Below are 24234 nucleotides of genomic sequence, written 5' to 3'. Positions count from 1 at the left end.
AGATTGGGAGAATGTCATATGGTCAGATGAAACCAAAATATAACTTTTTGGTAAAAACTCAACTCGTCGTGTTGAGGACAAAGAATGCTGAGTTGCATCCAAAGAACACCATACCTACTGTGAAGCACGGGGGTGGAAACATCATGCTTTGGGGCTGTTTTTCTGCAAAAGGACCAGGACGACTGATCCGTGTAAAGGAAAGAATGAATGGGGCCATGTATCGTGAGATTTTGAGTGAAAACCTCCTTCCATCAGCAAGGGCATTGAAGATGAAACGTGGCTGGGTCTTTCAGCATGACAATGATACCAAACACACCGCCCGGGCAACGAAGGAGTGGCTTCGTAAGAAGCATTTCAAGGTCCTGGAGTGGCCTAGCCAGTCTCCAGATCTCAACCCCATAGAAAATCTTTGGAGGGAGTTGAAAGTCCGTGTTGCCCAGCAACAGCCCCAAAACATCACTGCTCTAGAGGAGATCTGAATGGAGGAATGGGCCAAAATACTAGCAAAATACCAGCAATACTGTGTGAAAACCTTGAAGACTTACAGAAAACATTTGACCTTGAAGTATACCTATCATGAAAATTACAGGCCTCTCATCTTTTTAAGTGGGAGAACTTGCACAATTGGTGGCTGACTAAATACTTTTTTGCCCCACTGTATATCTAACACAAACTAAAGACCAGGGATAGGTGATTATTACTCTAACGCCACCCCTCACCATCGTTGTACATGTCAGAGGTCATGATGCCCTGCAGCCAGTGGGTCCACTCGGGGTCCTCGGGGGCGGAGTCACACCCGTACATGTCGGGCGTGATGTCAGGGGCACAGAGCTCTGCCTCCAGCTGGCCCATGGGGACGTCCCGGAGGGGCCTTTTGGAGCGGGTACGACACGCCATCAGACCGTCCGCCAGGGGTGGCTGTGAGAGTGGTATGGAGACAACGGGGATGAAGGAAGAGGGGGAACAGAGAGCGAAAGCTTGAGGTTAGCAGTGCAAAGTCAGGTAAATCTCCAAGCATGTCTTTGGACAGGTAGTTCAGGTAGCACCTTCGGTTTCACGTTTCAAAATGTTTCCCTGTTTCAAGCCTACTGAACAGGACCCGGAAAGCAGAAATCTCTATCGCATTCCATTCTAAATCTATGAGCACTGCATTGATGGGTTGCGTCTAGCAGGAGCCATTATCCGGATTGGGTAGTGGGCGATTCCACGCCAGGATAGGCCGAAAATATTTCAGATTGTTCTGGCAATTCTCAAATAGAAACGTCATTGGGAGGAAAGATGTTAGATGTTCATCCCCCTTGGGTTGTGCCGTGGCGGGGATCTTTGTAGGCTATACTCGGCCTTGTCTCAGGATGGTAAGTTGGTGGTTGAAGATATCCCTCTAGTGGTGTGGGGGCTGTGCTTTGGCAAAGTGGGTGGGGTTATATCCATTCTGTTTTGCCCTGTCCGGAAGTGTCCTTGGATGGGGGCCACAGTGTCTCCTGACCCCTCCTGTCTCAGCCTCCAGTATTTATGCTGCAGTAGTTTATGTGTCGGGGGGCTAGGGTCAGTTTGTTATATCTGGAGTACTTCCTCCTGTCCTATCCGGTGTCCTGTGTGAATTTAAGTATGCTCTCTCTAATTCTCTCTCGGAGGACCTGAGCCCTAGGACCATGCCTCAAGACTACCTGACATGACTCCTTGCTGTCCCCAGTCCACCTGGCCGTGCTGTTGCTCCAGTTAACTGTTCTGCCTGTGATTATTATTATTTGACCATGCTGGTCATTTATGAACATTTGAACATCTTGGCCATGTTCCGTTATAATCTCCACCCGGCACAGCCAGAAGAGGACTGGCCAGAAATTGACAGGTCATTAACCAATTACAGCCCACTGCACATTCAGCAAATCACCAGTAGAGGGAGTTCCCTTTGAATCTATTTTTCCATTCACTGTGTTGGGGGTGCTCATAAAATTAAATCATAACTTCAAAATTATGCTAGCACAAGCCCACTCTGGAAATTTGATGTACTTACAGTATATTGTTCCAATGAATATGTTTTAAAGTTACAGAATCAAAATGGGTACTTTAGAGATATTAATATTCAAATATTGAATAAATGTATATTTCAGAATCTAGACACTTCATATTGTAGAGCACACAATGAGTTTAATGACACCGATGTCATCTGTATCATGTACGGTTCACAGATTATAAGGTCTTACAGAAAGTATGTACAGTATAGGCCTAAAAGTAGCCTAAAATAGCCACTTTAATCATGATTTTCAACAACAAAAAAGTTTGTGATACAAATGTAAAAATATTTAAAAAACATGTCAAACATCATTCCTCCCAATGAAGTTTCTATGTGAGAATTGCCAGAACAATCTGAGATATGGCCTTGGTACCTGGTAGGGCTCCAGGCAGACTGTGCCGATGGCCAGCTCCTCCTCCACGGCATGAAGCTTCTCCAGGAAGCTGAATTCTGGAGGGGCCCTGGTGGTATAGAATCCCTGTGGGCCAGAGGAGGAGGGCTGGGGGGGAAGGGGAGGGCCCATGGGGACGACCTCCACCTTTAGGTGTCTGGACCTGCTATGATTGACCTGGGAGGAAATGAGTTTCATGAGATATCAACATTGAAATGTATCTCACAAGAATATAATAATAACATATTATGCTACTTACAAAAGGCAATATTCTGTATATTATTCATTTTTACATAAAAAACAAAATGCTTATACATATGTTATTGCTTGAGGCAAAAATACAAATATTTAAAATTGTATTGAAGTGTGTCACCTGCATGGGGCTGCAGCTCCTGTCGTCGTCCCACTCTGTGTGTATTTTCCTGTGGAAGCCTCCTCTGATTCCCCTTGGAGACGAGGCCGTGCTCTCCATGTCACTTTCCTGAAATGTCTACACACACAAAGTCCAACACAGTCATTTCAATATATAGAGATACAGAGAAACACGAAGGATTTTCTATTTATTTAAAGTATTGGCACATCCAATCATAATGTATCTATGACCACTTACAATCATTTACTGTTGCCATTCTAAAGTTGACAAAGCTAAACTACTTTATTTAGCTTTTTTAACCACACATTTCTGTACGCATGATGAACGCCTCCCAATGTATGCAACAACAAAATAAAACATGTTCAGTCCACAAGCTAACACAGAGCCCAATCCTATGAATCTCTTACATCTTCCGCTGTCTCGTCCTCCTCCTCTTCGTCGGGGCAGTACTCTTCATCAGAGGAGTCTTCCTCCGCTAATTGAATGTCCACAAACTGTGGTGCCTGAAAACGGAGAAGAAAAAAAAGAAACAGACAAGCACTTCAGCCCTTTCTAGTTGGGAGCCACACTTTCCAGTCAGGTAATGAGTGTTTAATACGACTTTCATAGCAGTACGATGGTGGTACCTTCTCTTTATTGACCTTTTTGATGGGGGACATGTTCCAAGTGGGAATGACCTGAAATAACAAGGACTGAATTACAAGAGACTCAATAGCAAAACAGAAATCTAAATGTACGTTAAAAAAACACACACACTAAAAGGCAGTGAACTCACCACTCCTTTTTCTACCACCTCCTTGAATTTGGAACGTGTCATCTTGGGCTCCTAAGAGGTAGATGAGAAAGATGTTGAATGAAAGTGCACACAGAGACTTGAACGTGTCAATTCTCAACTGGAAAAGTCTTCATTAGGACATGGATATGCAATGGTTGACACTCACAAAGACAGGCACGGCCTCCGTCTCATTGATGGCAGCTTTCATCATGGCCACCACATGCTCATTGGTGATCACTTCCTGTGGTTCAAAAGGTAAAAAAGGTTTCAAACCAGGCTTACAATCAGCCTGTCTGTATTTGTCTGTCAGTCTATGTGCACTATATGAGAGGTTGTAGGCAAATTGCTATTGTAGGAAATTGACACGCGTCCACAGTCCACATTAACTGTGTAAGAAACATTGGCTAGGTTGCAGCTATTGGCTCCCCTCTGCACTCACGTGAATGATGTTGCGGACATTGGCGGTGGTAAGGTTATGTTGTCTGGACTTGTTCTCCAGCTCACGGTCCAGCTCTCTGTCAATCTCCACCTCGGGACCGGCCACTTCTTGCTGTCTTTCTCCCACCTCTCTGTCCGCAGCTCTCTTCTTCCTCTTAACCCCTCCCTTCTTCCTGCTGCCCTTGTGTCCCCCGCCATGCCTTTCATCTGACAGAAAGAGAGAGTCAATCAGTCTTGAACTCCAACAGTACGCTTTACTCACGCCCCCTACCTGGAGCGGCAGGTAGCCTAGTGGTTAGAGCATTGGGCCAGTAACCGAAAGGTTGGTGGATCAAATCCCTGAGCTGCCGTTCTGCCCCTGAACAAGGCAGTTAACCCACTGTTCCTAGGATGTCATTGTAAATAAGAATTTGTTATTTACTGACTTGCCTAGTTAAATAAAGGTATTTTTTTTAAATCAAAGGAAAATAGTTAGCTGAGGGGTCATTTTGTACACTGTTCCTAATCTTGTTCATGTTGTATACAAGATGCGAGTACCGTTTCAGGATCAGTTGCTACGGGTGGCAAGTTAATATATATATAGGTTTTCCTCACCCATAGTGATGACCAGGTCAGTGTCTGTATCCTCTTCTGTCTGAGGGGGGCACTGTGCAGGGCTGCACTGGACAGCCTCCTCTTCATTCGCTACCTGACCTGGAGATCCTGCAAAGACAAGAGACTCCCTTATTTACCTATATATCAATTGCTTAGGTAGGACACACAAAACAGATAAAACGTATCATGAATGCTAAGTGTGATGCAAGATCTACTCTCCTTTGCCCCCTACTTACCCTCAGCAACAAGAAGGTCCACGCTGGGACCCTGGCCAAGCAGGCTTTGACTCTTGAACCTGGGAGACCGTCTCCATGGCGACGAAGTCCCATGGACCTCCAGGCCTCTCTCCTCCTTGGAAGTGGTAACAATGGCACTGGCCTCTGTTGTGAGTGGTGATGATGCATTGTGGGATGCTGGTGGTCTTATGGACTGTGGTTTCTCTGTCCTAATATATTTGTCAGGGCGACCTTTGAGAGAGCTGGAGTTGCGTTTGCGGACCAGATTCATCATGTAGTACCACCTGTGAGATTAATTGAGAACAAGCATGACAAGGGTTTATGGTTGGGCATGTATTACTAGTCTAAAGTGTCTTCCTGTCCTTGTCATATGGACCCTTTGATTGGCACTGGTCTGACAATATGTGGGGGAAGCCATACGGCAGAATAGAATATCCTTGCTAGTCAGTATAAGATTATTAGATTTTACCTGTTCAGTTGTCAGCTCAGATTGGACGAGGGAGAGGAATGAGATGCACACTGTTTTTGTACACATATAGGCACTACTCCTACTAATATTAGCTAACACTCAAAGCTAACATGTCAATACTTATCTGCTCAGCTCCTTTTGTGAAGCACTTACGTTAACTATCAGACCTCGCTATGTAACATAGCTAGTTAGAGGTAGTATGTATGAAGACGTTTGCATACCGTTAGCTTTAGTTGAAAGATGTTAGCTGTTACTGAGTGAGTGGTGTTGGCTATGGCACTGTCAGTGGCATCAATCATCATCACGCTTGTTGTTGTGGTGTAACGGCAAGCAAGCTAAGCTAGCTAGCTAAGTAGCTAATAAACTACCTTCGCTAATAGCCTGGCAATCATTCTCAACAGGACAACAGGTCAAAAAACTAATTTTACACATAGCTAATACTATGTTGAAATTAATTGGTGAATATGAATTTACAAAACATTATTTTACCCGCCACAACACTGCTAGCTCCATCAGCGGTAAACGATGAAACCTGCAACAAACTGTCTGTTTCCTTCCTTCTTCTTCGTCGTCGATAAGGTTTAACTGTGGTTGGCGTCCCAAAAATATTGCATTACCGCCACCTACTAGACTGCCCTTTTATTTTGCTTGAAAAATAAATAATTAAACAAATACCCTACCATTTAACACTACACTAATACAAATAAAAATTACTTCAATAAATAAAAACACTTTAAATCTATTTAGTCCTATCTCAGACCAACAACCTGTAAAACTCTTCTGATGTCAAGTCTCGCACACTCAAATACCTCTTTGCAGCTGCCACCACAATCTCAATTTTCTGCGACTTACGTTCCATCCCTGCAGTACAGTTGATAACCATTGCTATGAATGCTAAAAATCCAATCTTACATATATCACTTGTTGGCCTATCTCTCTGTACTGGTAGAGATCAACTATTCACACCACTCCTCACAGGATCCCTCCCCTTGACCCAACTCAACCGGCCTCTCTCACACAGGACATTTCTGATCCTCAGGCCAATGGGCACCATTACAATTAACACATACCACTAATTTCCCCAATGCCACACATCCCTTTGTCTCATGCCCTTCTGCGCACAACATTATGTTTCCAGGTGTAACACAATCATTTTCTTCTTCTTCTTCTTCTATATCATGGCGGTCCGCAAACAATCGTTTAAGTACATGCTGCCACCTACTGTGCTGGAATGTACGATCAATGTACCTGTCCAATTCTGTACTTCCATGAAAATAAAATACAAATAAATCCCTACTAACTTATTCCCCTCACCAACCCCATTAACCTTTATATCATACTGAAACATTCCACCCATAGGATTGTTCAACATGTCAACAACCATTTCAACAGTAACATTGTTACCCCCAATATCTCTTTTGCTGTCTCCACAATAACCTTCAAACTGGCATTTCTGTTTTCCACAAATTGATAACCTTACCAATAAAAGCTATGAAGTCAACTTTATTCATTATCAAAGTGTCATTTGACACCACACATTCATAACAAGATTTCTGGCCTCGACACCACGCCAGGACCATCAGAAGCACCTACCCCGACAGTAGGTCCATCTAGTACAGGAGCAGTCATGGAAGCTTCATCAGTCTGACAGTAGGTCCACCTAGTACAGGAGCAGTCATGGAAGCTTCATCAGTCTGACAGTAGGTCCACCTAGTACAGGAGCAGTCATGGAAGCTTCATCAGTCTGACAGTAGGTCCACCTAGTACAGGAGCAGTCATGGAAGCTTCATCAGTCTGACAGTAGGTCCACCTAGTACAGGAGCAGTCATGGAAGCTTCATCAGTCTGACAGTAGGTCCACCTAGTACAGGAGCAGTCATGGAAGCTTCATCAGTCTGACAGTAGGTCCATCTAGTACAGGAGCAGCCATGGAAGCTTCATCAGTCTGACAGTAGATCCATCTAGTACAGGAGCAGTCATGGAAGCTTCATCAGTCTGACAGTAGGTCCATCTAGTACAGGAGCAGCCATGGAAGCTTCATCAGTCTGACAGTAGGTCCATCTAGTACAGGAGCAGTCATGGAAGCTTCATCAGTTTGACAGTAGGTCCACCTAGTACAGGAGCAGTCATGGAAGCTTCATCAGTTTGACAATAGGTCCACCTAGTACAGGAGCAGTCATGGAAGCTTCATCAGTCTGACAGTAGGTCCACCTAGTACAGGAGCAGTCATGGAAGCTTCATCAGTCTGACAGTAGGTCCACCTAGTACAGGAGCAGTCATGGAAGCTTCATTAGTCTGACAGTAGGTCCACCTAATACAGGAGCAGTCATGGAAGCTTCATCAGTCTGACAGTAGGTCCACCTAGTACAGGAGCAGTCATGGAAGCTTCATCAGTCTGACAGTAGGTCCACCTAGTACAGGAGCAGTCATGGAAGCTTCATCAGTCTGACAGTAGGTCCACCTAGTACAGGAGCAGTCATGGAAGCTTCATCAGTCTGACAGTAGGTCCACCTAGTACAGGAGCAGTCATGGAAGCTTCATCAGTCTGACAGTAGGTCTACCTAGTACAGGAGCAGTCATGGAAGCTTCATCAGTCTGACAGTAGGTCCACCTAGTACAGGAGCAGTCATGGAAGCTTCATCAGTCTGACAGTAGGTCCACCTAGTACAGGAGCAGTCATGGAAGCTCCATCAGTCTGACAGTAGGTCCACCTAGTACAGGAGCAGTCATGGAAGCTCCATCATTCCACATTGTAGTTACACAAATCTGCCTTACAGCCTCTGCATACGTAACATCATAACTAATTCTATATCTCTGAGCCTCTCTATCTGCTCTCTGCACTTGGCATCCACCAAATACTGCACCATGCCCCCCCCCCCCCACATTCACCATAATCATGTTCCCCTCCGCACTTGGCACATATTTTCCTTTCTTTACATTGAACAGCTTACATGTCCCATTCTTTGGCATTTAAAACACTGCAATGGGGATGGAGACCAATTCTCATACATTGAAACTAAGGAATCCTATCTGTACTTTCCCAGGCATAACCTTCTCAAACCTCAACAGCACTGATAGGCTTCCACTTCTTTGACCCTCTTTCCTACTGATCAACCTTTTGGTCTCAATCACTCTTCCTCCCTTCACATGTTCTTTAATATCATCTGTGGACATAGATATTGGGACCCCATTGATGACTCCCCTCAATCTAGTGTAAACACCAGGGACATGGCTTTTAATTTTCTTCCCATTAAGCTTTTCCATTTTCACAATCTTCTATTGCTGAGCCTGGCTACCACAACATATGAACAATATACCATTTCCAATTAACTGAGCTAATTTGACTTCACCTCTTTCTCTATGGCATTAGTTATTCGGATAGGGTGCAAATGAGGCCCTGTGGGCTCATCATTTCTATTGTGTTATTGACAGTATGTTTGTTTATCCCATGTGTAACTCTGTGTTGTTTGTGTCGCACTGCTTTGCTTTATCTTGGCCAGGTCGCAGTTGTAAATGAGAACTTGTTCTCAACTGGCCTACCTGGTTAAATAAAGGTGAAATAAAATAAGTTTACAAATATCACCACTTTCCACTCCAACACATCGTACCTCATGCTTCCTACCTTGGACCTCTTCATGCTTTCTTTAGAAGGCGCTCCACTGCGTTCTGTATCATGACCTCTCTTCTTCCTGTCTTTCTACTACCGACCATTCCGATCCTTGACCCTCGCGGGTGTAACTCTTCTTCATCATTCGAGTTTAACGGCAATTGGCATTCAATATGTTGCATTAAAGCCCCCAACTGAACTATAGTATAAAAGGGGAAACGGGAAATATAATTTTAATTACACTACCAACTAACCCTACACTCGTTAAAATCTACCCCCTTATTCCACTACTTTAACCCCATCTGATCCTACCCCAGGCTAAAGTCCTGAGAGGACGGGACACTACCACTCCACACACCCTGTAACTTCTGAAGTCAAATTTCGTACCCCCAGGTAGTTCTCTGCAGATGACACCAACAACATATATTTCTGTGACTTACATTCCATCTCTGTGGTACAGTTGATAACCATTGCTATGAACGCTAAGAAGCCAACCTTACTGAAACATACAGTGCCTTCGGAAATTATTCAGACCCCTTGACTTATTCCACATTTTGTTACGTTACATCATTTTTCTAAAATTGATTAAATATAAATAAATCCTCAGTAATCTACACACAATTCACCATAATGACCCAAGCGAAAACATTTTTTTTTACATTTTTGCAAATTTATACAATATAAAAACAGAAATTCTGTATTTACACAAGTATTCAGGCACTTTGCTATAACTCAAAATTGAGCTCAGGTGCATCCTGTATTCATTGATCATCCTTGAGATGTTTCTACAACTTGATTGGAGTCCACCTATTGTAAATTCAATTGATTGGACATGATTTGGAAAGGCACGCACCTGTCTATATAAGGTCCCACAGTTGACAGTGCATGTCCAGAGCACTCAGGACCTCCAACCGGGGTGAAGGTTTACCTTCCAACAGGACAACGGCCCTAAGCACAGCCAAAACAACACAGGATTGGCTTTGAGACAAGTCTCTGAATGTCCTTGAGTGGCCCAGCCAGAGCCCGGACTTGAACCCGATCGAACATCTCTGGAGAGACCTGAAAATAGCAGTGCAGCGATGCTCCCTATTCAACTTGACAGAGCTTGAGAGGATCTGCAGAGAAGAATGCAAGAAACTCCCAAAATACAGGTGTTCCATACTTGTAGCGTCATATCCAAGAAGACTCGATGCTGTAATCGCTGCCAAAAGGTACTTCAACAAAGAACTGAAAAAAGGGTCTGAATACTTATGCAAATGTGATTTCAGTTTTGTATTTTTTTTATAAATTAGCACAAAAATGTAAAGCTGTTTTTGCTTTGTCATTCTAGGGTATTGTGTGTAGATTGATGAGGGGAAAAAATGTATTTGGGATATTGGCGGGAACTGGAACACACTGCCGTACACGTCGATCCAGAGCATCCTAAACATGCTCTATGGGTGACATCTCTGGTGTGTATGCAGGCCATGGAAGAACTTGGAAACTTTCAGCATCCAGGAATTGTGGACAGATCCTTGCGACATGGAGCCATGCATTACCATGCTGAAACATGTGGTGATGGCGGTTGATGAATGGCGCAACAATGATCTCGTCACGGTATCTGTGTATTCAAATTGCCATTGATAAAATGCAATTGTGTTTGTTGTCCGTAGCTTAGGCCTGCCCATACCATAACTCCACTGCCACCATTGGGTACTCTGTTTACAACGTTGACGTCAGCAAATCGCTCGCCCACACAACACCATACACGTGGTCTGCCATCTGCCTAGTACAGATGAAACCAGGATTCATCCGTGAAGAGCACACTACTCCAGCATGCCAGTGGCCATCGAAGGTGAGCATTTGACCACTTAAGTCAGTTACAACGCCTTATGAGGACTGACAAGCATGCCGATGAGCTTCCCTGAGACGGTTTCTGTCAGTTTATGCAGAAATTCTTTGGTTGTGAAAATCCACAGTTTCATCAGCTGTCCGGGTGGCTGGTCTCAGATGATCCCGCAGGTGAAGAAGACAGATGTGGAGGTCCTGGGCTGGCGTGGTTACACGGGGTCTGCGATTGTGAGGCCGGTTGGACGTACTGCCAAATTTGATAAAATAACATAACAATTCTCTGGCAACAGCTCTGGTGGACATTCCTGCAGTCAGCATGCCAATTGCTTGAGACACTTGAGACATCTGTGGCATTGTGTTGTGTGACAAAACTGCACATTTTAGAGTGGCCTTTTATTATCCCCAGCAGAAGGTGATCATGCTGTTTAATCAGCTTCTTGATATGCCACACCTGTCAGGTGGATGAGAAATGCTCACTAACAGGGATGTAAACAAATTTGTGCACAACATTTGAGAGAAATAAGCTTTTTGTGCATATGGAACATTTTTGGGATCTTTTATTTCAGCTCATGATACACTTAGGTTGGAGTCATAAAAACTTGTTTTTCAACCACTCTACAATTTTCTTGTTAACAAACTATAGTTTTGGCAAGTCGGTTAGGACATCTACTTTGTGCATGACACATTTTTCCAACAATTGTAACCAGACATTATTTCACTTATAATTCACTGTATCACAATTCCAGTGGTCAGAAGTTTACATACGCTAAGATGACTGTGCCTGGAGCTTGGAAAATTCCTGAAAATGATGACATGGCTTTGGAAGCTTCTGATAGGCTAATTGACATAATTTGAGTTAATTGGAGGTGTACCTGTGGATGTATTTCAAGACCTACCTTCAAACTGTGCCTATTTGCTTGACATCATGGGAAAATCTAAAGAAATCAGCCAAGACCTCAGAACTTTGCAAGCCGAAGAACACCATCCCAACTGTGAAGCACGGGGGTGGCAGCATCATGTTATGGGGGTGCTTTGCTGCAGGAGGGATTGGTGTACTTCACAAAATAGATGGCACCATGAGGGAGGAAAATTATGTGGATATATTGAAGCAAAATCTCAAGACATCAGTCAGGAAGTTAAAGCTTGGTCACAAATGGGACTTCCAAATGGACAATGACCCCAAGCATACTTCAAAGGTTGTGTCAAAATGGATTAAGGACAACAAACTCAAGGTATTGGAGTGGCCTTCACAAAGCCCTGACCTCAATCCTATCAAACATTTGTGGGCAGAACTGAAAAGCGTGTGCGAGCAAGGAGGCCTACAAACCTGATTCAGTTACACCAGCTCTGTCAGGAGGAATGGGCCAACATTCACCCAACTTATTGTGGGAAGCTTGTGGAAGGCTGCCCAAAACCTTTGACCCAAGTTAAACCATTTAAAGGCAATGCTACCGAATACTAATTGAGTGTATGTAAACTTCTGACCCACTGGGAATGTGATGAAAGAAATAAAAGCTGAAATAAACAACTCTCTCTAATATTATTCTGACACTTCACATTCCTAAAATGAAGTGGTGATCCTAACTGACCTAAAGCAGGGAATCTTTACTAGGATTACATTTCAGAAATTATGAAAAACTTAGTTTAAATGTATTTGGCTAAAGTGTATGTTAACTTTCAACATCAACTGTACATAGGGCACATTTACATGTTAGCAGGTGTGGCAGATAGGCAAGGAATTGTCTGGGTGATAATTAAAAGGTTACGGCTTAGATGTAGGCTAGGGTTGCAGGGCTAGGAGTTGGCTGTATAGTTGCTGGGGCTAAACATTGTGATTGTTGGGGCTATACAGTGTGGTAGTTGGGGCTAAACAGTGTGGTAGTTGGGCTAAACTGTGTGGTAGTTGGGGCTAAACAGTGTGGTAGTTGGGCTAAACTGTGTGGTAGTTGGGGCTAAACAGTGTGGTAGTTGGGGCTAAACAGTGTGGTAGTTAGCTCAACAGCGTGGCAGTTGGGGTTAAACAGTGTGACATTTGGGGTAATTGGGGCAAAACAGTGTGATAGTTGGGGCTAAACAGTGCGGTAGATGGGGCTAAACAGTGTGATAGTTGGGGCTAAACAGTGTGATAGTTGAGGCTAAACAGTGCGGTAGATGGGGCTAAACAGTGTGATAGTTGGGGCTAAACAGTGTGATAGTTGGGGCTAAACAGTGTGGTAGTTGGGGATAAACAATGTGGTAGTTGGGGCTAAACTGTGTGGTAGTTGGGGCTAAACAGTGTGGTAGTTGGGGCTAAACTGTGTGGTAGTTGGGGATAAACAATGTGGTAGTTGGGGCTAAACAGTGTGATAGTTGGGGCTAAAGAGTGGGGTGGTTGGGGCTAAACAGTGTGGGTGGTTGGGGCCAAACAGTGGGGTGGTTGTGGCTAAACAATGTGGTATTTGAGGCTAAACAGTGTGGTAGTTGGGGCTAAACAGTGTGGTAGTTGGGGATAAAAAGTGTGGTAATTGGGGATAAACTGTGTGGTAGTTGGGGCTAAACAGTGTGGTAGCTGGGGATAAACAATGTGGTAGTTGGGGCTAAACTGTGTGGTAGTTGGGGCTAAACAGTGTGGTAGTTGGGGCTAAACTGTGTGGTAGTTGGGTCTAAACAGTGTGGTAGTTGGGGCTAAACTGTGTGGTAGTTGGGGCTAAACAGTGTGGTAGTTGGGGCTAAACAGTGTGGTAGTTGGGGCTAAACAGTGTGGTAGTTGGGGTTAAACAGTGTGACATTTGGGGTAATTGGGGCAAAACAGTGTGATAGTTGGGGCTAAACAGTGCGGTAGATGGGGCTAAACAGTGTGATAGTTGGGGCTAAACAGTGTGATAGTTGGGGCTAAACAGTGCGGTAGTTGGGTATAAACAATGTGGTAGTTGGGGCTAAACAGTGCGGTAGTTGGGGCTAAACAGTGCGGTAGTTGGGGCTAAAAAGTGCGGTAGTTGGGGCTAAACAGTGTGATAGTTGGGGCTAAACAGTGTGGTAGTTGGGGTAGTTGAGGTTAAACAGTGGGGCAGTTGGGGCTAAACTGTATGGTAGTTGGGGCTAAACAGTGGGGTAGTTGGAGCTAAACAGTGGGGTAGTTGGGGCTAAACAGTGTGGTAGTTGGGGCTCAACAGTGTGGTAGTTGGGGCTAAACAGTGTGGTAGTTGGGGCTAAACAGTGTGGTAGTTAGGGCTAAACTGTGTGGTAGTTGGGGCTAAACAGTGTGGTAGTTGGGGCTAAACAGTGTGACATTTGGGGTAATTGGGGCAAAACAGTGTGGTAGTTGGGGCTCAACAGTGTGGTAGTTGGGGCTAAACAGTGTGGTAGTTGGGGCTAAACAGTGTGGTAGTTAGCTCAACAGCGTGGTAGTTGGGGTTGAACAGTGTGACATTTGGGGTAATTGGGGCAAAACAGTGTGATAGTTGGGGCTAAACAGTGCGGTAGTTGGGGCTAAACAGTGTGATAGTTGGGGCTAAACAGTGTGGTAGATGGGGTAGTTCAGGTTAAACAGTGGGGCAGATGGGGCTAAACTGTATGGTAGTTGGAGCTAAACAATGGGGTAGTTGGAGCTAAAAAGTGGGGTAGTTGGGGCTAAACAGTGTGGTAGTTGGGGCTCAACAGTGTGGTAGTTGGGGATAAAAAGTGTGGTAGTTGGGGATAAACTGTGTGGTAGTTGGGGCTAAACAGTGTGGTAGTTGGGGATAAAAAGTGTGGTAGTTGGGGATAAACTGTGTGGTAGTTGGGGCTAAACAGTGTGGTAGTTGGGGCTAAACTGTGTGGTAGCTGGGGATAAACAACGTGGTAGTTGGGGCTAAACTGTGTGGTAGTTGGGGCTAAACAGTGTGGTAGTTGGGGCTAAACTGTGTGGTAGTTGGGTCTAAACAGTGTGGTAGTTGGGGCTAAACTGTGTGGTAGTTGGGGCTAAACATTGTGGTAGTTGGGGCTAAACAGTGTGGTAGTTAGCTCAACAGCGTGGTAGTTGGGGTTAAACAGTGTGACATTTGGGGTAATTGGGGCAAAACAGTGTGATAGTTGGGGCTAAACAGTGCGGTAGATGGGGCTAAACAGTGTGATAGTTGGGGCTAAACAGTGTGATAGTTGGGGCTAAACAGTGCGGTAGTTGGGTATAAACAATGTGGTAGTTGGGGCTAAACAGTGCGGTAGTTGGGGCTAAACAGTGCGGTAGTTGGGGCTAAACAGTGCGGTAGTTGGGGCTAAACAGTGTGATAGTTGGGGCTAAACAGTGTGGTAGTTGGGGTAGTTGAGGTTAAACAGTGGGGCAGTTGGGGCTAAACAGTGTGATAGTTGGGGCTAAACAGTGTGGTAGTTGGGGTAGTTGAGGTTAAACAGTGGGGCAGTTGGGGCTAAACTGTATGGTAGTTGGGGCTAAACAGTGGGGTAGTTGGAGCTAAACAGTGGGGTAGTTGGGGCTAAACAGTGCGGTAGTTGGGGCTCAACAGTGTGGTAGTTGGGGCTAAACAGTGTGGTAGTTGGGGCTAAACAGTGTGGTAGTTGGGGCTAAACAGTGTGACATTTGGGGTAATTGGGGCAAAACAGTGTGGTAGTTGGGGCTCAACAGTGGGGTAGTTGGAGCTAAACAGTGGGGTAGTTGGGGCTAAACAGTGGGGTAGTTGGAGCTAAACAGTGGGGTAGTTGGGGCTAAACAGTGCGGTAGTTGGGGCTAAACAGTGTGGTAGTTGGGGCTAAACAGTGTGACATTTGGGGTAATTGGGGCAAAACAGTGTGGTAGTTGGGGCTCAACAGTGGGGTAGTTGGGGCTAAACAGTGTGGTAGTTGGGGCTAAACAGTGTGGTAGTTGGGGCTAAACAGTGTGGTAGTTAGCTCAACAGCGTGGTAGTTGGGGTTAAACAGTGTGACATTTGGGGTAATTGGGGCAAAACAGTGTGATAGTTGGGGCTAAACAGTGCGGTAGTTGGGGCTAAACAGTGTGATAGTTGGGGCTAAACAGTGTGGTAGTTGGGGTAGTTGAGGTTAAACAGTGGGGCAGATGGGGCTAAACTGTATGGTAGTTGGAGCTAAACAATGGGGTAGTTGGAGCTAAAAAGTGGGGTTGTTGGGGCTAAACAGTGTGGTAGTTGGGGCTCAACAGTGGGGTAGTTGGGGCTAAACAGTGTGGTAGTTGGGGCTAAACAGTGTGGTTTGTGGGGCTAAACAGTGTGGTAGTTGGGGCTAAACAGTGGGGTAGTTGGGGTTAAACAGTGTGGTTGTTGGGGCTAAACAGTGTGGTAGTTGGGGGTATCACTATCACTGCTGATGATGAGAGGTTCCCATTCTGGTAGGTGAAATGCTGAACTCCCCACGTTGCCATGGCCACACACCCCAACACACCCGGGTCATTGTCACAGCTACCATAGCCACAGTTATAGCTACCAGGGCCCCCAGGACCAACGCCCCTAGCAACCAGGGCCACGCCTCCATCATCAGTTCCAGGTAAGGGCTGAGAACCTCCGATATCCTCTGGTCTGAAGGGGAGGGGAGAGGAGAGGAGGAGTCCTTTACAATCCTTCAGGAATTCACAATTAAAACATGCCTATTACCAACAACACACACGGTACTTACCTGAGTCGAGCATGTAGGAGTATTCGTAACCCAGGTCTTTGCTGGAGGTGAAGTATTCTATGTTCCTGTGTAGAGGTATGAAGGGCACCATGTGGTACTGCCTGTTGTGGCCGATGGGAGCATTGAACTCTGGGTATTGGGTCTGCTCTGGAGCATGTCTCCTCAACCAATTAATCAAAAACCCCACCTCAAACTTGTATCTCAAACAGATCTTTAAAAAAATGCTTGCTATTTCCTCATAGCGGATGATATTATCCTCCAGAGGAGGATGAGCTGGCCAATCAGGGGTCTACTTGCATTAATATTATTTATGACCGGTATATGCCCACACTATTCTGTTGTTGGGGTACGTGCTCCCACACCATTCCAACACAGAAAAGCTTATTTTTAACATACTTAATTACCAGTTTTTGGAAGGAAAACAATTTCCCTCAGATCTATAAACTGGTTGATTCAAGCCCTGAATGCCGTGGTATATCAGACACTATACCACGGGTATGACAAAACATGTATTTTTACTGTTCTAATTACGTTGGTAACCAGTTTATAATAGCAATAAGGCACCTCAGGGTTTAACGGTATATCGCCAATATACCACGACTAAGGGCGTTGCGTCGTGCATAGGAGCAGCCCTTAGGCCTTGTTGCTTAATTATAGGTCATGCAGTACCAGTCAAAAGGTTGGACACACCTACTCATTCCTGACTTTTTCTTTATTTTTTACTATTTTCTGCATTGTAGAATCAAATCAAATCAAATCAAATGCATTTATATAGCCCTTCGTACATCAGCTGATATCTCAAAGTGCTGTACAGAAACCCAGCCTAAAACTCCAAACAGCAAACAATGCAGGTGTAGAAAAATAGTAAAGACATCAAAACTATGAAATAACACATATGGAATCATGTAGTAAACAGAAAAGTGACACTCTTGCCATTATCTCAACCAGCTTTATGAGGTAATCACCTGGAATGCACTTCAATTAACAGGTGTGCCTTGTTAGAAGTTAATTTGTGGAATTTCTTTCCTTCTTTATGCGTTTTAGCCAATCAGTTGTGTTGTGACAAGGTAGGGGTGGTATACAGAAGATAGCCCTATTTGGTAGGGTTAGGGTTAGGGCAAATAGGATTTTGAATGGGACTGAATTTTGTGTCCCCACAAGGTTAGTTGTACAAGACCGTGTGTGTGTGTGTGTGTGTGTGTGTGTGTGTGTGTGTGTGTGTGTGTGTGTGTGTGTGTGTGTGTGTGTGTGTGTGTGTGTGTGTGTGTGTGTGTGTGTGTGTGTGTGTGTGTGTGTGTGTGTGTGTGTGTGTGTTAATCACAGAACATGGCCTCTGGCAGAGACATGAGGTACTCAGACTGTCTCCTGATAACCACCCTCCTCTCCCTCTCCCTCTCCTCTCCTCTCCCCACCCTTTTCTCCTCTCCTTCCATCTCCTCTCCCCAGTTTTCGCCTCTCTTTTCCTCATCTCCTCTCGTCTCCTTTCTTCTCCTCCTCTCCCCATTCCTCTCCTCTTTTCTCTTCCTGTCCTCTCTTCTTCTCTCCCCGGTCCTCTCCTGTCCTGTCCTCCTCTCCTCTCCACAGTCCTCTCCTGTCCTCCTCTCCCCAGTCCTCTCCTGTCCTCCACATCTCCTCCTTCCTATCTAGGCTACATGGGAGCTCAACAATGATAGTACATCATCACAGCATTCAAGTCATCACAGGAAAAGTAATAAAGAAGAGTTGAATTATTAAAATGTATATTCATGTTTTGTGAGTTGAGAAACATGTACTGTCTGGTTGATTACATCTCTATAGTGTAAGGGGACTCTTCTCCTCCTCTCCTCTCCAGGCCTCCCCATACCATCAATGAAAATACAACACTGTGGAGACTATTGTGAACTTCTAAGAATAATGCCAAGGTGACAGTGAGAGTGAGAGGAAGGGAGGAGAAAATAGGTAGGCAGGAGAGGTGAAGAGAAAAGAGAGAGGAGGATGGAAGACAAGAAGAGGATGAAAGGTGTCTCACCCTCCAAGAAGAGAACACTGAAGCAGGGCTGATGAGGTTGGGGTCTCGGGGGCTCCGGGCGCCCATCAGGTCGTCGGTGCAAACGTCACAGCCCTGCGCGTCCCGCCAGTCCCAGTACTGGATGGAAAATTCAAAGTCCCCGGTCAGCTTCCGAATATCACGCTCCCAGTGCAGCAGGTACGCACGGTGCCACGGCAAAAAGGCGGGAGCCCAGTGTGCGAAGTCCACATCTGTCCAGACATTCCCCGGTCCACGGAGAAGAGCATTCCTCGAGACATAGTAGTGCATCCACACAAACACGTCATAGGTCGTGACGTCAGAGAACAGTGGGGTGCTCCCGTTATTCATCTCCCGGTAGGTCCCGGTTGCTATGACGTAATCCTGGCTGACTGTGTGCTTGGCCAGGTTGAGGTAAGAGATAAGTTTCCGTCTTTCCGCCTCCGAAAGGTGAAACACGTTCCTCCTCACGGACTCTCTCTTCTCCCCGCACTTAGTACCAAACAGCCCGAACTGGCACTCTCCGCAGTTGAACCCCAAGTAGTTAGAGGCGCACTGGCAGGTCCGGTTATAAAACACCAGAGGCCATCTCTCTCTGTCGTCCAAGCCGGAGAACGGGTAATTCAGCCCGTTGGGTAGATCCGATACCTCCACGTCCCGGCAGAACCCCCTGCCAGAGCTGGCCCCGCAAGCCGAGCCATCCCTATCCCAGACCAAGCAGCACTCCTTAGAGAGCAGGGCCTCCGTGGTGGCGCAGAGACGGGGAAACTGCTGCTGGGATAACCGCACACACTGGAGGAAAAACACACCGTGGAGGAGCAAGAGCCACATCGCAACACTTGACCAAACACACCAACACGAACACAGCTGTCCAGGCCTGTCTTGTCCTGTCACACACACACCAGCCCGCTGACGTGCCTAGAGTCATTGAGAAGAGGAGTTGGTAAGTAGAAGTGAGATAAGACGAAACCCATGTAGCTATTCCAGTCAGATCAGAGACACTCAGATCCGACTCGACTTCTCCTCCCTCACCCACACTCCCCCCTCTCTGGACCTGTGGTCACATACCTCATGATCCCGGGGGTGAGCTTGTTTCATGGGCGGGTGGTTCCCTGAACACACACACACACACACACGCACGCACGCACACGCACACACACACACACACACACACACACACACACACACACACACACACACACACACACACACACACACACACACACACACACACACACACACACACACACACACACACACACACCGAGGGTCTTTCTCATACATTTTGATGGACTAACCAACGGATATAATTTATTTAATTACACTGCAGGTTTCAGGGAAGGTCTTTAAGGGGTAAATGCATGTAGAAAAAAGCATATCCATGTATTTCTTTGTGTCACTAAAGCACGAGCCTACGGGATTCAGTGAAGGCAATTGAAATGTGACTTTATAGAAAGGATGCCATTTTGGTTAACGTTTCTTTCTTTTACTGTGCTTCACTTCAAGTTTCATAACCACAGAGTTATGTTGTCATTATTAAAGTGTTTTCACGTTTCTCCATTATAATTCGGCCCGGTGTTGGGTTTGGTATTTCACTGCGTAAAGATTGAGCAGCCAGGCAAGTAACTGGCATTGCATAGGAGAAAGCATTACTACAGCCAGGCGTCTAGCCTATATTTTTGTTTTTTAAATGTTTTTGTTTGATTAGGTTTTTCGTTTCAAATGTTTATTTTATTTTAAAAAGTCGACTAAAAAACAGATTTTCCCACTTTGCCCTCAGACAAAATAGTCTCAGTTCAGAAAGCAAACTGTTATCTGTCACGTATGCTCTTTCTCCCGCGCTCTAAGTCGCCATGCTCCTGCGCCTCAGCTGGGATCGACAGGTTCCCTCGTCTTTTTAGCAGAGGTGACTGGTCCGCTCCTGATCCCCGGGATCGTCATCTTGGTCGGCGTCCTGCGGCTGGAGCCGCGCTTTGGGGAGGGTGTACTGTCACGTGTGCTCCCTCTCCGGCCTCTAGGTCACCAGGCTGCTCGTTAAGGCGCACACCTGTCACCATCATTACGCGCATCAGCGCATTTTGACACTCACCTAGAATCCATCACCTCCTTGATTACCTGCTCTATATATATGTCACTCCCTTTGGTTCCGTGCCCAGGCGTCATTGTCTTTGTCTTTGTCTGTGCGTTGTTCATGGTTTGGCTCATGTTACGTTTATTTATTAAAACGCTCACTCCCTGAACTTGTTTCCCGAATCTCAGCGCACACGTTACAGTATCCTAGAGAGTAATAGGAGAAAAATCACCTAGACAAGCATATTCAATTATGATTCATGATGGTGAATAAATCAGAAATCAAATGTCTCCACACATCACAATTGAGTCCCTTATTATTCGTTTCATTCAGACACTGTGTGAAAAAAAACATCTCTTACAATAGCTGTGAATAAGAAGAAGAGACTTGATTTGTCCAAGAAACACGAGCCGTGTCTTTGTGAGATGCAGAGTATGTGAACTGATGATCTCAGCATGTGTGGTTCCCACCGTGAACCATGGAGGAGGAGGTGTGGTGGGGCTTTGCTGGTGACACAGTCTGTGATTTATTTAGAATTCAAGGCACACTTAACCAGCATGGATACCAGAATTCTGCAACGATACACCATCCCATCTGGTTTGCATTTACTGGGACTATCATTTATTTTTCCACAGGACAATGACCCAACACACCTCCAGGCTGTGTAAGTGCTATTTGACCAAGAAAGGGAGAGTGATGGAGTGCTGCATCAGATGACCTGGCCTCCACAATCACCTGACCTCGACCCAATTGAGATGGTTTGGGATGAGTTGGACCACAGAGTGAAGGAAAATCAGCCAACAAGTCCTCAGCATATGTGGGAACTCCTTCAAGACTGTTGAAAAAGTATTCCAGGTGAAGCTCGTTGAGAGAATGTCAAGCGTGTGCAAAGCTGTCATCTAGGCAAAAGGTGACTGACTACTTTGAAGAATATAAAATATATTTTGATTTGTTTAATACTGTTTTGGTTAATACATGATTCCATATGTAATTTCATAGTTGTGATGTCTTCACTATTATTTTACAATGTAGAAAATAGTACAAATAAAGAAAAACCCTTGAATGAGTAGGTGTGTCCAAACTTTTGACCGGTACTGTATTTCATATAAATCTGGAAACACTGGACAGTTTCCTTAACTTGGGGAGCGAACACAATTCAGATCTCAGGCACAGAACCACCTCTAAACCACACACACACATACCAGTCTTTAATTCCCAGCAGTCTTTAAAATTACATTCAGGAGCAAAATGTTTTCAAGAGTTGTCTTAATTCATAAAAAAATATGAATTGGAATTTAATATTGGAATGGAATATAACTAATAACATTAAATAACATTGGAATATAACATTTAATAACAATAACTAATTAATTCACTGTAACATTGATGTGGCTACTCTTGTCACGAATCCCGCTTCCTGAGTCTGTGTTTGCCTGTGTTTCTGTCCTGGAGTGTGTTTCCAGTGTTCTGTCTGGTTGCCGGGCCAATTAGCTTGTTGGGAGATCGATGTTCACCCGCACCTGTATCCCATCAGTAATCTGCACACCTGTCCTGATCATCACCTCTCCCCTTCAAAAGCTCTGACCTGACATCCATTCCCTGCCGGATCGTTAGCCATGAACAGTATGTTGTGCCATAATATCAGCATCAAGTTGGATAGAATTTGTTTTGTTGTTTTTTACGTATTGCTTGCCTTAAACTTACCTCCTTTTGTTCTGTCTTCAGTTACTCACCCGGATCATTTACCCCATTCCTGCCTGGTCGTCGGAGGATTCCGCTACCCCATTGGATCCACCTATTTACTCCCATCAACTCACCACCGCTGCCCGCTACGCCACCTGGATATATCTACCCATTCACATTCACTTGTAAATAAATACTCACCTTCTTCCTACACTCCTTGTCCTGGTCTGCTTCTGGGTTCGATTTTGAAAGAACGTGACAACTCTATGCTCTGTTATTGCACAATTGTAATATGTACATAGTTCACAAATAAAGCATACTACTTTAGTATTAGTACTTCCGGGTTTGAGCGAGCGGTCGCATCCACACTTCGGTCCGCAGGTTGTATAACTTTTCATTACATTTCATTATAGTACAACGGTTTGATTTGTCTAATCTTAGCAATTTCTTCTTAGCTAGCTACATAGCCGTCTTTGTGTCAAAGATAATTGCGTAATTATCGTATTTCGTCGGCCTAACATAGTCTACACTGCTATCTGCCCAGCAGCTAGCCAGCTAGCAAACGTCCACCGTCTACCGAATAGCAGCACTGTAGAAACTATTACACTCAACTGAACGACTTGATTAGTGTAGTGTTAGCTAGCTACATGGTTGTCTTTGCTGTCTTCGTATCCAAATTCAGATTCCAAGAACACAGGATGAGATGTTACTATCCTTTGTGCAAGCACTTCCAAGAGTTAATGAACAGTGAGCGTGGTGAAATTTGGGGAGCGCATCGTCAGTAGTGTACCTTTGGTTCCTAGGGTGTTTCGGCCTTTCACACTATACACCCTCCTCAAAGGCGGCCAGCGACAGGGTGATCAATCCTACGCTTGCGTCCCATTCCCAATTAGTCATAGGAGTTGCCTTGTTGTTGATAGCAAACATCCCATGGGACTATGCATGGCAGGGGCGTCCTCCTCCCTGAGTCAATCATTGTTGACCGCATACCTCCTGGCCCTCTCACTTCGGGGCCCAGCTGGGGTCTTTCCTCTTCATCCAGAGCCACTGACTGCTGCCTTCTGCCGCCTCTGATACAGCTTTGATTGCCGAACGCTGGCTCTGGCCCTTAATTCCCAGGTCTCTAAGCAGTCTGGTTGTAGATGTTGCCACAAAACCTCTGCAGCCCACCTCCACTGGTCGGACTTCTGTGTTCCAGCCATGATGCCGTGCTTCGGCAGCTAGATCAGCATAGCGCAGATGTTTTCGCTCATAAGCCTCATCTACTGAGTTTTCCCAGGGTACTGTGAGCTCAATGATGAAGACCTTATTGAGTGAACGGGACCAGAGCACCATGTCAGGTCTTAGGGTGGTGGTTGCGATCTCCGGAGGAAACACAAGTTGCCGGCCAATGTCAGCTAGCATTTTCCAGTCGCGGGCCAAGCGCAGCTGGTCTCGCTCTAATGGCGTAGAGCCGCTCTTCGGTGGTTTAGCCCCTTCGCGGACAAAGTTTGTCCGTAAGGAGTGTGATGCTGCTGTGGGTGGTAGGGAGTTGGTGGCAGCTCGCTTGTCCTCCAGGGCGGACGCAAGGTTTTTAAGGACTTGGTTGTGACGCCAAGTGTAGCGTCCTTGGGCGAGGCTTGTTTTACAGCCTGTGAGAATGTGCCTGAGGTTGGCTGGCATGGAACAGAGGGCACAGTCCGGATCTTCACCATACCATTGGTGAAGATTAACTGGTGTTGGAAGGACGTCATATGTTGCTCTGATGGAAAAGCTCAACCGCCTCGCTTCCATGGCCCACAGATCCTTCCAGCTGATCTTCCTCTTCTCCACACTGTCCCATCGAGTCCACTGTCCCTGTTTGGCAAGAGAGACTGCCTTGGCCCACCTTGCAGCCTCCTCCTGATGGCGTACTTCCTGCACTACCATCTTCCGCCGCTCTGGTGCAGTGGCCTTACTCCAAGCAGCACGGCTAGTTAGCCCAAGGCCTCCTCTCCCTTGCTGAACATGACCCACAATGTCAGCATGTCTGAGGGCTGCTGTTGCCTCCTGGACTGCTTTTCCTGGCCTCCATTTGCGCCCAGTTGCCAAGGTCGGCGCGTTGTTGCTCACCACTGGGTCTCGAGATTCATTCAGTGTCATTTGGAGCCTGGTTTTTGCACACTTGAATTC

At 45.6% G+C, this 24234-nt stretch overlaps 2 protein-coding genes across 9 annotated transcripts in view; both read right to left on the bottom strand.

Annotated features, from left to right (window-relative positions):
- The window catches only part of LOC124043474 (GON-4-like protein), a 36862-nt gene extending 18419 nt beyond the window's left edge, over positions 1-18443 (bottom strand). For 2 of the 8 annotated variants that reach the window (XR_006840322.1, XM_046362102.1), the window contains exons 1-11: positions 5780-6324; positions 4822-5105; positions 4586-4693; positions 3993-4198; positions 3720-3794; positions 3554-3604; positions 3405-3455; positions 3186-3281; positions 2779-2895; positions 2388-2582; positions 720-918 (exon numbers count right to left, since the gene is read on the bottom strand). Coding sequence is in view for 7 of the 8 variants with exons in the window: in XM_046362102.1 (XP_046218058.1) it covers positions 720-918; positions 2388-2582; positions 2779-2895; positions 3186-3281; positions 3405-3455; positions 3554-3604; positions 3720-3794; positions 3993-4198; positions 4586-4693; positions 4822-5095 (1372 nt within the window). In the remaining variant the exon portion in view is untranslated. The other 6 variants (XM_046362103.1, XM_046362105.1, XM_046362106.1 and 3 more) reach the window with 6 other exon arrangements.
- LOC124044371 (tyrosinase-like) lies at positions 16010-19160 on the bottom strand. Its single transcript, XM_046364023.1, has 3 exons — positions 18333-19160; positions 16325-16517; positions 16010-16227 (listed from the first exon to the last, which is right to left on the bottom strand). The coding sequence occupies exons 1-3, from the start codon at positions 19158-19160 to the stop codon at positions 16010-16012; spliced, it is 1239 nt and encodes a 412-aa protein (XP_046219979.1).
- Between the last annotated feature and the right edge of the window lie 5074 nt (positions 19161-24234).

This window comes from Oncorhynchus gorbuscha, linkage group LG09, assembly GCF_021184085.1.
Source record: "Oncorhynchus gorbuscha isolate QuinsamMale2020 ecotype Even-year linkage group LG09, OgorEven_v1.0, whole genome shotgun sequence".
In the NCBI taxonomy this organism is placed as follows: Eukaryota; Metazoa; Chordata; class Actinopteri; order Salmoniformes; family Salmonidae; genus Oncorhynchus; species Oncorhynchus gorbuscha.
This window is presented reverse-complemented; position numbering and strand designations above follow the sequence as displayed.